This window comes from Myotis myotis, unplaced genomic scaffold (assembly GCF_014108235.1).
Source record: "Myotis myotis isolate mMyoMyo1 unplaced genomic scaffold, mMyoMyo1.p scaffold_m19_p_5, whole genome shotgun sequence".
Classification (NCBI taxonomy): Eukaryota; Metazoa; Chordata; class Mammalia; order Chiroptera; family Vespertilionidae; genus Myotis; species Myotis myotis.
In genome coordinates, this window is record NW_023416357.1 from 96237851 (window position 1) to 96252910 (window position 15060).

The following is a 15060-nucleotide window of genomic DNA, read 5'->3' on the forward strand; positions in this document are numbered from 1 at the left end:
CCTTTCTATGTCCCTGATTCTATTATAATCAACAGTTCATTCTGTTCATCAGATTATTTATTCACTTGATTCTTAGATTCACTTGTTGATAGATGCATATTTGTTGTTCATAATTTGTATCTTTACCTTTTTCTTCCTCTTCCCCTTCTTAAAGGATACCTTTCAGCATTTCATATAATCCTGGTTTGGTGGTGATGAACTCCTTTAGCTTTTCCTTATCTGTGAAGCTCTTTATCTGACCTTCAATTCTGAATGATAGCTTTGCTGGATAAAGTAATCTTGGTTGTAGGTTCTTGGTATTCATCACTTTGAATATTTCTTGCCACTCCCTTCTGGCCTGCAAAGTTTCTGTTGAGAAATCAGCTGACAGTCGTATGGGTATTCCCTTGTAGGTAACTGAGTTTCTTTCTCTTGCTGTTTTTAAGATTCTCTCTTTATCTTTTGCTCTTGGCATTTTAATTATGATGTGTCTTGGTGTGGTCCTCTTTGGATTCCTTTTGTTTGGGGTTCTCCGCGCTTCTTGGACCTGTAAGTCCATTTCTTTCACCAGGTGGGGGAAGTTTTCTGTCATTATTTCTTCAAATAGGTTTTCAATATCTTGCTCTCTCTCATCTTCTGGCACCCCTATAATTCTGATGTTGGTATGCTTGAAGCTGTCCCAGAGGCTCCTTACACTATCCTCGCATTTTTGGATTCTTTTTTCATTTTGCTTTTCCGGTTGGGTGTTTTTTGCTTCCTCGCATTTCAAATCATTGACTTGTTTCTTGCGCTCCTCTGGTCTGCTGTCGGGAGTCTGTATAATATTCGTTATTTCAGTCCGTGTATGCTTAATTTCTAGTTGGTTCCCCAATATAAGATCGAGGGTCTTATTAGTTTTCTTGTAGATCTCATTAAGTTTATCGACGGCTTCTAAACAGTTCTTTAGAGACCTTAAAAGTGTGGTTCTGAACTCTATATCTTCCATTGACAATTTTGTCCTGTTTCTTTGTCTCCGCATTTTGTTATGCTTCCTTGGTGCACCCCCTAGTGGTCTTTGTTCACAGTCTTATAGTTAAATCTTGATTGTTGTAGCTAATTCCAGGGAGGGTTTGACCTCCAGGCCAAGTGGCTATGAGAATCAGCTGTGTCAGCAGTGAGAGAACTTCTGTCCTCTAGGGAGGTGCTAATCTGGCGTTTGCCTGAGGCTATCCGGCAAATGCCTGTGTGCAGGGCTTGGGCGGGGCGGGTCGCACAGGATCAACAGGGTGGGCCAGAGAGCAGTTATGGCGGCTCTCAGTCCTGTCCCCAGGGGCTCTGCCTCTCTGAGTCCCAGCACCCGCTGCAAAGCTCGGAGAGAAAGCTGCACTCGCTCTGACCGAAGCCAGACAGTCCCGCTTCTCCCGTTTGAGTCAGGGTCCCTAAAGACTCGCCTGTATCTGGAGCTCAGAGTCTGCGACTCCCTCCCGATTGAAAACGCCAACCGCGCCCTCCGCCGCCAGCCCGCTCCGCGCACTCCGCACCTCAGAATTTGACTTCAGCACTGCGCCTCCTCTGAGTGTCCGCATGCGTTTCTCTTTCCTCCTAGTTGTAGGACTTCCACTCAGGCAGCGTTCCTGTGGTTCTGGGTGATGTCCCTTCCGTTTTTTGGTTTCACTTTTGAAGTAGTTGTTCAAAGCAGCAAACTCCGGCGTTAACCTATGCCGCCATCTTGGTTCTCCTCCGGAGCCTCCGGCTCGCAGAGCTTCTTACTGGAGCTTTCTTACATTCAGCGAAGTCAAATCTGAAGTGTTACAGCAGGAGAGCTGGGATTTATGTAAAGAGCAATACGGAGTCACGGAAGGGTTTTGAGCACAGGAGGGACATGGAGACTATTGATACACATATAAATCTCTCTCTCTCTTTTGTTAATGCTTACCTGAGAATACCCCCCCTTTTTTTAGAGAGTGGAAGGGTGGGGGGAGGGAAAGAGAGAAAGAGAGAGAGAGAAACTTTGATGTGAGAGAAACGCATTGATTGGTTGCATCCTGCACACACTCTGACCAGAGCTGGGGATGGAGCCTGCAACCTAGGTATGGTGCCCTTGACCGGGAATTGAACCTGAGATGCTTCAGTTCGGTGGGGGGGGGGGGGGGGGGGGGGGAGGGCTGTGGCTCTAACCATTGAGATAATCAGTCAGGGCTAAAGAGTCTCTTCTTGACCAAACTTTAGGCAGGCTCCTTTGAGCCCTCTGCTTGGCCTTGGGCTCCTGTCTTTGTCCGTGTAGAGTCCAGTTTTAGCAAGATTCCTATCAAGTTGGTTTGGCCAGAATCCCTCACCCTCAATACCTGATCACCCTTGATATTTGACCAAGTTCCTCATCTGCCACCAACCTCCAGGTGACATCTGAGCACCCTGGCCTGCCTTCTGCAAGAACCCTGCTAGGCCCATTTAGCCAGATGTTTCCCCTCAGTAACCCCCCTCTCCCCTGCTCCTTGGGGATAAACTCCCACTTTTCCTTATTGTATTTGGAGTTGAGGGCAATCTCTCTCCCTTACCGCAAAACCCCATGCAGTGCTCCCCATACCTATCGTGATAGTCCCGAATAAAGTCTGCCTTACCAAGTAGCATGATTATTCTTTTCTTTTAAAATGGTTGGACTTTGAAAGATTGTTCTGGCTGCTGCACAGAAAATTGGAGTGTGGGCATGAAATTAGGGGGAGGCAGAAGGGATGGGTGGAGGCTGCTGGTCCTGGTGAGAGAGTATAGGCCCAAGTCACAGTGAGAAGGAGTGGGGACAGGAGGTTGATGGGACTTGCACTTTGGAGGGAGGAGTCTCCATTTCTTCCCTGCGGTAAGCCCTTACCTGGCTGCCATCACTCTTAAAGATGAAGCTCCCTAACTGAGACCCATTTGGCCCATTCTGGCAACCGCCATCTCATCCCACATGTCCTGTCACCTCAGGGCCTTTGCACATGCTCTGGTAGCCTCTCTTGGGAATGTCCTTTTCTTTGTTCAATTCCTGATCTTCTGGAAGATCTCAGGTCAATTAGCACTTTCCAGAGAAGCCTCTCCGGCTCCCCCAGCATGGTGACTGTCCCTGCTGTGGGTACGGTGGGCTTTTATACCAGAGCATGGTTACCGGTTAATGTCTGCCTCCCCTAAGAGTGTAATACTCCAAGGTGCAGGGCCAATGTGAGTTTTCAGTCCAGGGCTTAGAACAGAGTGCATATTCAATAAATATTTGTCAGATGGCTGGCTGATTGGTGGGTTGGTCCTGATTGGGCAGATATAGGCCAGATCTCTTCATTAGCTATTGGCTCAAAGTCTTGCACGAGGCCACTAGTATGAGCCAGGGCCAGCATGTGGACTGAGGCCACTGGCTGCAAGAGGCTTAAACCATGGCAACTTGGGAGAGAACTCCTCCCTCAGAGCAAGTCTGGTCTGATGGGCCTGAGGGTGGGACACTCGCTGGGCTTTCAGGCTTATCCAGCCTACCACACGACATCCTGGCGATGGTTAGCGGTTATCGACCTGTCTGCCACCTCACCAGGCTGCAGCTCCTCTGGGGTGGGGACTGGGTGGGCACTTTTTAATTCTGGGTGCGCAGTGCCCGACCCAGAGCCTGGCATGGACAACACACCGTGAGTGACTGCACACTGGAACTGCACCAAACTAGGCTGTGAAGGCCAGAGAGGCGTCAGTTGACCGAGAGGTTGAGAAGGGATCTGGGGAGAGAAGGAAGAAAAGGGGACAGCCTTAGTCTCTTCTGGCCACCATAACGAAAGGCCACAGACTGGGAAGCTTAAACAACGGAAGTGTATTTCTCACAGTTCTCGGGGCCGAGAAGTCCAAGATCAAGGTGCCGGCCAACCTGGCTCCTCCTGGAGGCCTGCTTCCTGGCTGTAGACAGCTGTCTTCTCACTTTGTCTTCAATGGTCTGCGTGCTCCTGACGGGGAAGGAGAGAGATGAATGGCAGGCGGAGCTGGTGGGCTCCTGCAGAGACCCCAGTGCCACCTCACTCCTGGGCCCTGTGGCCCCAGGACAGTTGCAGGCTACCCCCCCCTTCCCCCCCCCCCCCCCCCCCCCCCGCACTTCCCTGCCCTTCATCTACCAACACCAGTCAGAGTTCAGGGGCTGTTTCAAACTTGCTGTGACTTGGGGTAGGTCACTCCTCTCTCTCTGCTTCAGTTTCCTCTCCGGTAAAATGAGAATAACACCTTTTACCGCCAGAGTCAAGGAGGGAGGGAAATTAAGAATAAAATGAGCTCCAGCTGGTTTGGCTCAGTGGCTAGAGCATGGCCTGCAGACTGAAGGGTCCTGGGTTCAGTTCCAGTCAAGGGCACATGCCCTGGTTGCGGCTCAATCTGCGGTGTGGGCGTGCAGGAGGCAGCTGATCAATGATTGATGTTTCTATCTCTCCCTCTTCCTTCCTCTGGGGGAGGGGGGGGAGAATAACATGAATCAAAAACAAAACAAAACAAAACAAAATCAACAGCTTTCCCTCGTTTTCTTTCTTTGCATGTTCTGTGTTCCTTTCTCCCCTCTGTCTCTCCACTCCGGTCATTCCTCCATCTCTTTCCTAGAGCGCTCCAGGCCCATCCGGATTCCGGAGCGAAGGTCAGATGGAGGCCGGGCCGGACCCGCTGGGTTAGGAGACGGACCTGCATGGCGCGAAGATCGGATTCTCCCACTTTTTAGGGGAGCTTTCTGACCGTGGGCCAGCACAGGCAGGCACTGCCCTCCGCCCCCGCGCAGGGGTAGGGGCGGTGGAGTCCTCCGCGTGCGTCCCGCGCTGCCGCCAGTCCTGCGCGGGGACACAAAGGTCCGTCGGAGCTGTCCCCGCCCGTCCCGCCCCCGCCGGCCCCGGCTCCGGCGCCGCTCCATTGGCTGGCAGCTCCTGGGGGCGGGGCCTCGGCGGGCCCGCCCTCCGGACCACGCCCCCTCCCAGCCCAGCTCTTGCAGACGGAGCCCAGCCGCTGGCGGAGAGGAGCGGGTCGCCAGGTAGGGACCTTCTCCGGGGACCCCAGGAGGGTGTGGCGGGTGCCCCCGCCCGGAGGCCCGGAAGCTGCCGGCATGGGACCTCGGCTCCTTGGCGCCAATGCTCCCTTCTCCCCCCGCCGGTGCAGGGTCTCCGAGCTCGCCGGCAGGGGGCTCCGGGCTGGGACTCCGGGCTCCTAGGAAACCTCGGGTCGCCGAGGCCTGTTTTGGGCGAGCGAGTTACTCCTCCCGGGGGAAGGGTGGGTGTGGCAGCGGCTGGAGGGACGGGGAGCCGACGGCGGGCAGCACTTCCCGCCTGGCCACCTGTTTTCTGCGATTAGGGGAGCCTCCAGTCGCTTGCGTGCGCGCGCTGGAGCGCGGATGAGCTGCCGGGTGGGGCGGTGGGGCGAGGCGCGGGGGGCGCCGCTCCGGGAGGTGGGGCGGCCGCGCCAGTTGCGGGTTCGGCGGCGGGACCGCGGCCAGGCCCGCCGGGGGAGCGGCCTGGCGCCGCGCGATTGGCTGCCTCTCGGGGGAGGAATCGCCGGGCTGTCGCCGAGTGTGTTTGCGCCCGGATGGGGGGCCCCTAGGCGGAGCCGAAAACTTCACCCGCGTCCGCAGCTTCCCTCCCCGCTGGCCTCGCTGGCAGCCGGTTTGCAGGCCGGAAATGAACTGTTCTTTTTTGATTTTAAGAAAGGAAACCCCTGCTCCCCCCCGCCCCCGCCCCCGCCCCCAGCCTTTCTGGTGTTGAACTGTGTGTGTTTATGGGGGGGCGGCGGGGGGAGCGCAGATCAGCCCGCTCCAGGCAGGGCCTCCGTTCTCATAGACGGGGGTGTCTCATTGCAAACTGGGGCCTCGGGGAGCCTCAGTTTCCCCTTCCATAGACTGGGGATGTAATTTTTTCTACCTTAAGGCAATGTGTGGGAATAAAAGGAGATGCTAACCCAGTGCCCGGAGAAAGGTTAGCGACTGTTACGGTTTTTATTTACTATGTTGAATATTTCTCAGTCTCTTAGCCCCCATTCTTGTCCCTCCAATCCGTCTACCAGGAGAAACTTGTAAGAATAATTGGTTTAAATCAACCACAGGCTTAAAATGGTCCACTGCTGTGCCCACTGTCACCTAGTGCCAAACTTCTCAGCAGAGCTGCCTGCTGTCTTCCACCTGGAGCCTCCCCACGTCTCTTCGTGCCCGCACCCCTCCCTGTGGGCCTTTGCCCCTGCAGATCCCTGTGCCGGGACTGACTGCCCCACTCCTGCAGTGATCCTGCCCCTCCTCCAGGCCAGGGCCTCCCCACCCCTGCTGCTCCCCTCTCCCCCAGCCCCTGGTGACTTCCGGTTCTCAGTGCTGGCCTGTCTGCACCCCCTCCCCCGTCCCCAGCAAATCCTGAGGGGACCCTGGGGTCTGGGGGTGGTGTTGAAGGAAGGTTCCCTTGGGAGGGGACGGGTTTTCTTTGTCCCACTGATGGCAAAGTCAGAGCACTTGGTGTGTGTCCGGCCAGCAGGGACCGGAATGGGAGGGGTCCTTCCAGATGGCCCCGAGCCTGACAGTTCCACCAGGAGCAGCTGGGCTCTTGTTGACCCAGCCCATTGTAGTTGTCCTGCACCAGGGAGGCTCCACTGTTACTGTCCCATTCGACAGATGATGAAGCTGAGGCGTGGAGCCGTGAGGTCACTTGCAGGGTCACGGGGCATGGAGAGCAGAGCGGGCCAAAGCAGGTCTGCTGCCAGGGCCCAGCGGCAAGGATGGGGCTCCCCAGTGCGTGCAGCGGGTGCGGGGTGCGGAGGGGCTTCAGTTACCAGCAAGGGCTTGGGCTCTCCCAGAAGGGCTGTCGGGGTTGAGCTGGGCTGGGCCGGGTCCCAGGTGGTCAGGGCTCTGGGTGACCGGCTCTGGGTGACCATCTCTGGGAAGGGTGGGGTGGGAGCGCTACGGGGGTCAGGCGGCAGTGCTGGAGGGCCGGCCTGCCTCTGGTTCCCAGCACACTGGTCCCGGGATGTGAGACCTCTTCCCAGCACTCGTGCCCCAGGGGGCAGGCGCAGGCCAGCTGGGCTCAGCCTGGGATGGGGCTCAGCTGTTCTCATCCAGCCCCTGACACTGGGGCTGGGGCTACACCCTCCTGCCCTGTTTGTATTTTCCTCTTGTTGCCACATCCTCTTGACTCTCCCTTCATTCTCCCCCCCGCCCCCCCTCGCGGTCCCCTGTCCCCCAGCTCCCCCATCCTTCAGCTTGACACTTTCCCTCTACCCTTCACTCCCTACCCACTGCTCCCTTTTTCCTCCCCTGACCTCCTCCCCCTCCCCTTGCCCTTCCCCCACCCCTCCCCCAGAACCAGGCTGTCTTTGGAACAATGAAGGGGAATAGGGCTCATTGTGGGCCCTCTGGCTTCCTGGGCCCTCTGTGCTGCCTCAGCTGACCCACCCTGCTAGGCCTGCAGGCCCTCAGTTCTGCCAGGCTGGGGCTCAGCTGGGGTGGAGGTGGGGAGGAGAGGGGAGAGAAGGGAGGGTGTCTCTGCCTCAGTTTACCAGGATCCCTGGTGTACTGAGCCTCAACACCCCCCACCCACCACCCTGTTTCCCTTAACCACCAGCTCTGTGGGCTCCGTCTTCCGTGGTCCAGCAGCAGCTGCCTCCCTGGGTGCACCTTAGAAATGCAGACTCTCAGGCCTCAGCCCCCAGCCTTCAGAATCAGAATGAGCACTTTCACACCATCCCTGAGACTCATGAGTTGACTCAAGTGTGAGGAGAGCTGGCTTAGACCTCTCTGTGCCTTAGTTTCCTTATCTGTAAAATGGGGATGATAAAAGTGCCTGCCCTGTGGGGGTAAATCTAGTTAATGTATATAAATGCTGGCACAGAGCCTGACATAGAAGTCAGTGAATGGTGGACATCACACCTTCACTGCCTCCATGCCCCATGCCTCATGCCCGGTTCTCCAGTGCCCTATCCCCTGCCCTTTGTGTGGGCTAGTACTCATCCTCACCTGCCAGCAGTGGCTTGGCCCTGGGGCTGGGCCGAGCCACTGCTTGATGTGGTTGGTGGCTTTTAGGCTGAGAGTGCAGGAGGGGGTGGGGGGTTAAGAGGAGACCTGCAGGGTTGGATCTCCAGCCTCCAGATCTGTGGGCTGAGGAGGATCCTGGTGCCCAGTGGGATTCTCAGAACCTTCCAGGAGGACTTGCAGGGCCTGTGGAAAATTCCCAGGCTATTTTGGGATGAGGCCCCCTTCTCCGCCCTTTCCCAGGGTAAAGGCCTGGTGACACACCTTTCCCTGGGGACCCACAGGGTGGGAGTGGCTTCCTGGTTTAGCTACCTTTAGGTCCTGGGTTCCCTCTCCTGGCTGGACACTCTTCACAACCCAGGGGTGCTGTCTGGGGAAGGGGGAGTATGGCCAGCTGCTCACCTGGGACCACCGGCTTTAAAAATACAGCCCCTCACCCACACTCCGCCTCTGCTTGCTTTTTCTTCATAGCTTTTCCACTGTTGGGTGTACTGTGTGTTTCCCCAGTTTATTTATTAGATGTGGAGCTTGGGCAAGTCAGTTGATACTTTGGCCTCAGTTTTGCCTTCCATGAAATGGGGATGAAATGAGCTGAGATGTGCGAAGTGCTGAGAGCCCTGCTGGCCCCAGTTCTCTGTTCTTGTTGTCCTGGTGGTTGTCGAGGGCAGGAATTTTGCTGTCTTGAGCTTCGTTCCTGTACATGGCGGGTGCCCAGTAACTTAGTTGACTAGGAGGCAACATTCGTCAAGGTCCTCTGGTGCCAGTGTAGCACCCGGTGTGTGGGGGGCAGGCTGAGGCCCACCTGGCCCACTCGTGTGCACACTGGCAGTGACAAGCCTGGGCCATAAGCCAGAGCAGGCACACGTGTATGCCTGTGTTCAGAGGCACAGATGGCTCCAGAGTCATGTGTGAGCACACATACCTGTGCATACACGTATACACACACGTCAGATACAGACACACGTGTGCACAGAGCAGCAGCTGTGACATGCCTTGGGTATATTTGGCCTGAGTTTGCTGCAGGCCAGAGGCCCGCCCCAGGTGTGGCCTAGAGCCTCTTGCCAGCCTGAGCATCTGCTTGCAAACTCCTCCCAGCTGCAGGGAGTTGGGGGAGGGCGCTAGTCACACCGAGTGGGGCTGCCTCCTTCAGGGATGCTCCAAGGCCACCCCTGGGACCACAGTTGCCCAGCGGGAAGCCTGGACTATGCTAGTTGGGGGGCTGGGGTTGCTGCATGCACACGCGAGCACGTGTTTGTGTGTGTGTGTGTGTGTGTGTGTGTGTGTGTGTGTGTGTTGGGGGAGGGGGGCAGCAACAGGGCCCCAGAGCTGGCTCTCGGGTGACTGACAACTCCCTCCCACAGCTGTTTTCCTTACAGCTGGACTTTGACCTAAACTGAGGTCTCCCCCACACAGAGGCCATTCTCTCCTCCTCCTTCTCCCTACCAGGCCCTTGGCCAGGCCTGCTCCAGCTGCCCAGCTGCTCTCCAGCGCAGATGGGCCATGCGAGGCCGGCAGGGTGGTGGTGATTAAGGCTCCTGGGTCTCCCAGGCCGGCACTTCCCTTCCCCGTCCCCGGTCACTCCTGCTTTCAGTGCCTGAGTTTCTTCCTCTGCCAGGTGAGCATGAACGTGGCCACCTTCTGTGGGCTGTGCACGGGGCTGAGCACACCGAGGGCACAGTCAGCGCCAGCCAGGGCTTCGGGTCTGGTGCTGGGTAAGGAGTCCTTGGGCCATTCCCTGGACTGTCTCCAAACCCTGATCTGTGGCAGCCCCGGTGCTGGGCCCCAGAGACCTAGAGGGGCCCGTGCTGCCCTCAGGTTGCTTATCCACCAGGTCATGGGCTTCTGATGGCCCCTTTGAGGGACTGAGTGTATTGGGGGAGCTGAGGAGGTGGGTGGAGTAAGAAGGGGGCCCAATGTGGCCTGCTTCATTAACCCAGGTGGAGATGGGCTTGGCAAGGGGAATGGAGACAGACAGACAGACAGATAGGTGTGAAGAAAGGAAGACACATGTGGTGATGCTGATGGTGCCCAACGCTTCCTGCGCTGGCCCTGCCCTCCCTCCCACCCCACCTCCTGCCTCTTACCTTCTCCATCCCCAGCAGCTACCTCATAGCCTCTTTGCTGGCTAGCCTCAGTCATACCTGGGCCCCTGTCAACCTCAGGACCTTTGCACAGGCATCTCCCTCCGCCCTCTGCCTCCTCCTGCTTTTCAGATGGCTGACTCGTATTGTTCAGGATTCAGCTTGTAAGCTCGTTAGGGAAGCACCCCCACCCTGTTCTTTTTATCTCTGTGTATTTTTTACCAGCCCTTTTGGAAATCTGTAATGATCTTGTTCATATATTGATTTACCTGTTTATTCTCTGGCTCCAAATTTAGCCCTGTGTCTTCAGTGCCATGAATAGGGCCTGGCACTGGGCACACATTTGTTGAATAATCTTATGATGACAATTATACAACAATTACAGCTGACACTTATTGCTCACTTGTTGGGGGCAGACGGTGTGCCAAGCGCTCAGCGTGTGTTATTTCATTCCATCTTCATGATCCTGTTGGGAAGTCAGGACTGTTATCATCTCCATCTCCCGGGCTTGGAAACGGGAGGTCCAGAGAGGTTCAGTAGCTTGCCCAAGATCGCACAGCTGGCAGGTGGCGGGGTCTGGAGTGAGATGTGCCTGACCCAGAGGGAAGGAGGGGGATTAGAGGCGGAAGTGGGGAGGGCATTCTGCACCGCACTCTGGTGTCACTGAGCTACTGTGGTCCCACCTGCTGCCCTGGGCGGCCTGCGTGTGGGCGGGGCGGGGCCGGGCCCTCCCTTCTCTGGGCTGGCCCCTTCCCAGAACCCCGTGCGATGGAACATTCCAGGACTCTATGACCTGTGCTGGTGGGTCACGCTGGAGCCCTGACCCCCAGCCTCGCAGCCGGGGCCTTTTTGAGGTGGGGGCTCCCCGGACTCCCGGTCCTCCCTGGCCGTGGCTGCAGCTGAGAGAAGGGTCAGGAGGTAGCTATGCCAGGTCCTCCAGAGGCCAGCTGGCCCCCCTTCTCAGCCAGCTAGAGCCCGGAGCTGCCGGGGGAGGGGTGGTGGGCGGTGGTGGGGTACCGGGTGGGGTGGGGTGGTGGTAGGGAGTGTGGGGGCAGAGATTTTGTTTTTTGGGGGGAGGAATCAGGCCGGGTGCTTGGCGGTTTGGCTGGGGACAGAGGGGCCATTGCTGGGTGACTTTGAAACCTTGGTGCCCTGGGGCCACATAGTTACGAGAAATAAGGGAAGCAGATTGTCAGCGCTGCTGGTTTTTCTCACGAGTGGCTGGAAACCTGGAATTTGAGGCAAACTCCTGGATGTTTAAAAGATAGCTCACGCCGTAACCGGTTTGGCTCAGTGGATAGAGCGTCGGCCTATCCACTGAGGGGTCCCGGGTTCGATTCTGGTCAAGGGCATGTGCCTTGGTTGCAGGCACATCTCCAGTGGGGGGTGTGCAGGAGGCAGCTGATCGATGTTTCTCTCTCATCGATGTTTCTGACTATCTCTCTCCCTTCCTCTCTGTAGAAAATCAATGAAATATATTTAAAAATAAATAAAAAAATAAAATAAAAGCTCACGTTTTAAATTTGAAAACCCCGTGTGAGGCACTTATGCCCGTTGGGCCTCTGCGTGAACTTGGGCGAGTCTGGGCTCAGGCTCCTGGCCTCCCTCGTGGCCTTCCCGAAGTCGAAGCCCGAGGAGGCGCTCCCCCCGCAGATGGGAAATTCATCCCCGAGAGGGGAAGGGACTTACCCAGGCCCCCTGGCTCCTGGCCTGGGCTCTTTGTTCTTGACCTTGAGCCAAGGCCGCGATAGAGAGGGCGCCTTTGTAGTCACCGTGTGGTGTTCCTTGGGTGCAGCGGGCCACCTCCGGATCTTGGCAGAAGGTCCCGAGCAAGGCAGCCCTGTGGAGTGCACGCCCCCAGCCCTCCGGCGGCTGGTCCCACCCCTGATGCATGTTGGGAGATCACCGAGGTAATCAGTGGTCCCAGCAGCCTGGCGATCCAGACGGGGCGGGAATTCACTTGGAGCGGCTGGGTCTTCGTAAGGGGCTGGTGGACATGCTGCCTTCGAGATGGCCCTCGATGCCGGCTTGTCATAGCCCCGGGGATCCAGACTTGGTGTCTGAGCCTGTCTTTGGTTTGTGTCCCAGAGTTTCCTGGATGAACACTGAGCTATTTCTTTTGCCTCCTCCTCCCCTCCCTCTCCCCCCTCTCAGAGCCCTTTTCTCCCCTTGGCGCTTAGCAGGGTCCAGAAAATGTTTCTCAGCCTGGAGTCCTGATCTAGGGGTTGGCATAAAGCAAGGCCTGCCTGCCTGTCTCCAAACCCCGCTCCCTCCCTGGCTCCTCCCCTCCCTTCCTGTCACAGTATTTACTAACTGCCCCAGGCCTGTGCTGGGCACTGAGGACACACAGGGGACCAACGCCGTCCTCGTCATGGGTACCAGCTGGCCTTTCTGAGCAGCGCTGTGATGGAGGGAGGCCAGGCTGCTGCAGACCCTGGGGGGCGCCTGACCCGCTGGGCCCGCCAGGGACAGCGTGTTTGTGGACACTGTTTGTGAGACCTGGCTGTGAGCTGCATGCTCAGGGAGCTGGGACCTGCATTCCACAGCGAGAGGAATGGGTCTCCGATGGCAGACTCCCCGAGGTGGGGGTGGGGATGCATCTGGGGCCTCCCTGCGGGGGGTGAGCCCCTGAGAGCCCCCCTCTCTCTCCAGGTCAGCCATGTCATCTGAACCTCCTGCGCCACCACAGCCGCCCACCCACCAGGCTTCGGCCGGGCTGCTCGACACCCAGCGGGCCCGCCACCGCTCACCATCCCCGCTCCGCAGCAATGCCGTCCCCAGCCCACTGCCCACTCGCCGGACCAGGACCTTCTCCGCGTGAGTCTCGGGCTGGCTGGGGGAGGCTTCCAGAGACTGGTGGCCATCTCTGTGCCTCAGTGACCCTGTTTGTCACAGGGGAGACGTGGGGTTGGGGTCAGGGCGAGAACTGGAGAGTGCCTTGCGAACTCTGGAGGGCGCGGCCCCAGGCCCACTGGAGCCTGTGGCGAGCTGGGGCGAGACCGCTGGGGTCTTAAATCGCCGGCCTTTAACCACACAGAGCCTCTTCCCTTGTCAGACCTCAACTTCCTCAGCTGCAAAATGGGGACAGGAGCAGGGTTGCCACGGTGCTGCCGAGGATGCACACGGTGCCTGGCAGATGCAGACCTCAGGCCCAGTGAGTGGAGGCTGCTGCTCGGATTGGTCACTGATTTGCTGTCAGCTTTTAGCATAACGCCCTTTTCAGTGGGGGACTGAGTCCTGAGAACAGTCGCAGGGTCATCAGGGAGCCACTCGTGCTGGGTTCTGTGTGAATGGCCCCCGGAGTTGTGCCAGGACCTCCGGGGGCACAGCTGTGGGCAGGGCTGGGGTGAGCTGGGTGGGCCCCAGGAGAGTGGGTGTCTGTCTGAAGGGCTGGTGGGGCCCCTCACACTCCCCCCCCCTCTGTCAGGACGGTGAGGGCCTCGCAGGGCCCCATCTACAAAGGAGTGTGCAAATGCTTCTGTCGCTCCAAGGGCCACGGCTTCATCACCCCGGCTGACGGCGGCCCCGACATCTTCCTGCACATCTCCGAGTGAGTCCGCGGGGCTGGGCGGGCTGGGCGGGCCCTGTCTTGGTTCCTCAGTGGCAGGGAGAGTGTGTGACCATGATGGGTGCAGGGGTGAGGGGTGAGGCCAGGCATGTGGGACCCGGGTGACTGTGTTCGGGGGTGGGGTTGTGAGACGGCACTTGGTGGTGCTGGTGTACGTGATGCTGCAGGTGACAGTCTGCGTGCGTGCGCGTGCAGACCCATTGGGCTAGGTTGGGGCCGAGTGCCCAGTGCATCTGGTGGATGGGGAGGGGTGCCCCTGTGTTTGGCCTCAGGGTGGTTTCCTGCCCGGCCCCTCTGATCCGGGAAGTTGGAGCTGGATCCTTTCTCTAGTCACTTGCTCACTGGCGACATCCTTCCTTCCTGAGTGTCTGGAAGGCCTTGGCGGGCCCAGGGCGGGGCCCACGCATGCAGGCCCCGGCGGCCTGCGGCCTGCGGCCCACTTCCGGCCTTCAGCTATGTGGGGACCTCACCTGGCACCCTTACCCCACCCCACCCTGTGGCCTCAGCATCCCCTGATGTTTCATTTCAGTTTGTGGGAAAGTTGAGTTCTGCACAGGCTGGGGCCAGAGTAGGCTTACAGTGGTGAGTGCGCAAAGCACAGTTTACTCTTGTATGATTATTTATTAATTATTGTTTATTTATTAATCATTTTCCACAGGAAGAGTTATAAACCTACTTTTGCCTCACCCTGTATATAGAAACCATGTTTTTGAAAATAGGAACCGATTGCAGATGTCGGCCGTGGTGGGAGAATTACCCTTTCTTTATCCCCTCCCACTACTCACGCGTCAGGTCTTACTAGTAAGTAGGGCCCCTGTACAGCGTAGATAGACCTAGGACGGTAAAGCATCGCATCACGTATGTGAGTGCACACGTGGGTGTGCACTGCCTCTTTCCAGAAAGGACTTGCGCTGGTTTACAAGGATATGCTCAGGGCATCAGGAAAGATACGTTAGTAAGGAACACGGGGTGGGGGCAGGTGAGAGAGCAGAGGGCCCGCGGTGCCTGGTGCTGCTGCGACAAGTGCTGCCCCTGTATCCTGAGCTCCCTGGTCGCCAGGTCGAAGAGGGAAGCTCCATTTGCTCTGTGATTCTTTAATCGAGGCAGACCAGTTCTGGGGGAGCTGGCCCTGGCGCTCAGGACCTCGAGGGGATTTGTGGGGTCTCATCAAGGGGGCAGCAAGATAGGCATGTCACCCCCATGGGCGGGATGGTGACTCACGTTCCGTAGAAAGTGAGGGAATCTTCAGGGAATGGCCCCATGGGAGAGGACCCTCCTTGAACTGGCTTTAAGCACAAAGGTTCTTTCTGGAAGGCTCACCATTTCTGGGGAGTGGAAGAGCAGGTGCAGCCTGGGTTCTGGGACTCCTGGACCAGTGGGCGTGAGGCCGGTGGCTGGGAATCACCCTGCCAGGCATCACTCATCTCCTGTAGGGCCACCTCGTTTCTCTCTCTGGTTCAGACTGGCTCCCCTGCTCTTCTGTC

General features: G+C 57.6%; 1 protein-coding gene and 1 long non-coding RNA gene across 7 annotated transcripts in view; one reads left to right on the plus strand and one right to left on the minus strand.

Moving 5' to 3' along the window:
* Nucleotides 1-2123: 2123 nt before the first annotated feature.
* Nucleotides 2124-4761, minus strand: LOC118657036. Its single transcript, XR_004967802.1, has 3 exons — nucleotides 4621-4761; nucleotides 3787-3905; nucleotides 2124-3683 (listed from the first exon to the last, which is right to left on the minus strand). It is a non-coding gene; the product is annotated as an uncharacterized LOC118657036 (long non-coding RNA).
* A 69-nt stretch (nucleotides 4762-4830) lies between these two features.
* Nucleotides 4831-15060, plus strand: part of CARHSP1 (calcium regulated heat stable protein 1) — a 29352-nt gene continuing 19122 nt past the window's right edge. For 2 of the 6 annotated variants that reach the window (XR_004967804.1, XR_004967803.1), the window contains exons 1-5: nucleotides 11767-11918; nucleotides 12661-12825; nucleotides 13064-13162; nucleotides 13436-13558; nucleotides 14235-14377. Coding sequence is in view for 4 of the 6 variants with exons in the window: in XM_036310953.1 (XP_036166846.1) it covers nucleotides 11896-11918; nucleotides 12661-12825; nucleotides 13064-13162; nucleotides 13436-13558 (410 nt within the window). In the remaining 2 variants the exon portion in view is untranslated. Of the gene's footprint in view, nucleotides 4961-10840; nucleotides 10863-11766; nucleotides 11919-12660; nucleotides 12826-13063; nucleotides 13163-13435; nucleotides 13559-14234; nucleotides 14378-15060 lie in introns of those variants that run through there. The other 4 variants (XM_036310955.1, XM_036310956.1, XM_036310953.1 and 1 more) reach the window with 4 other exon arrangements.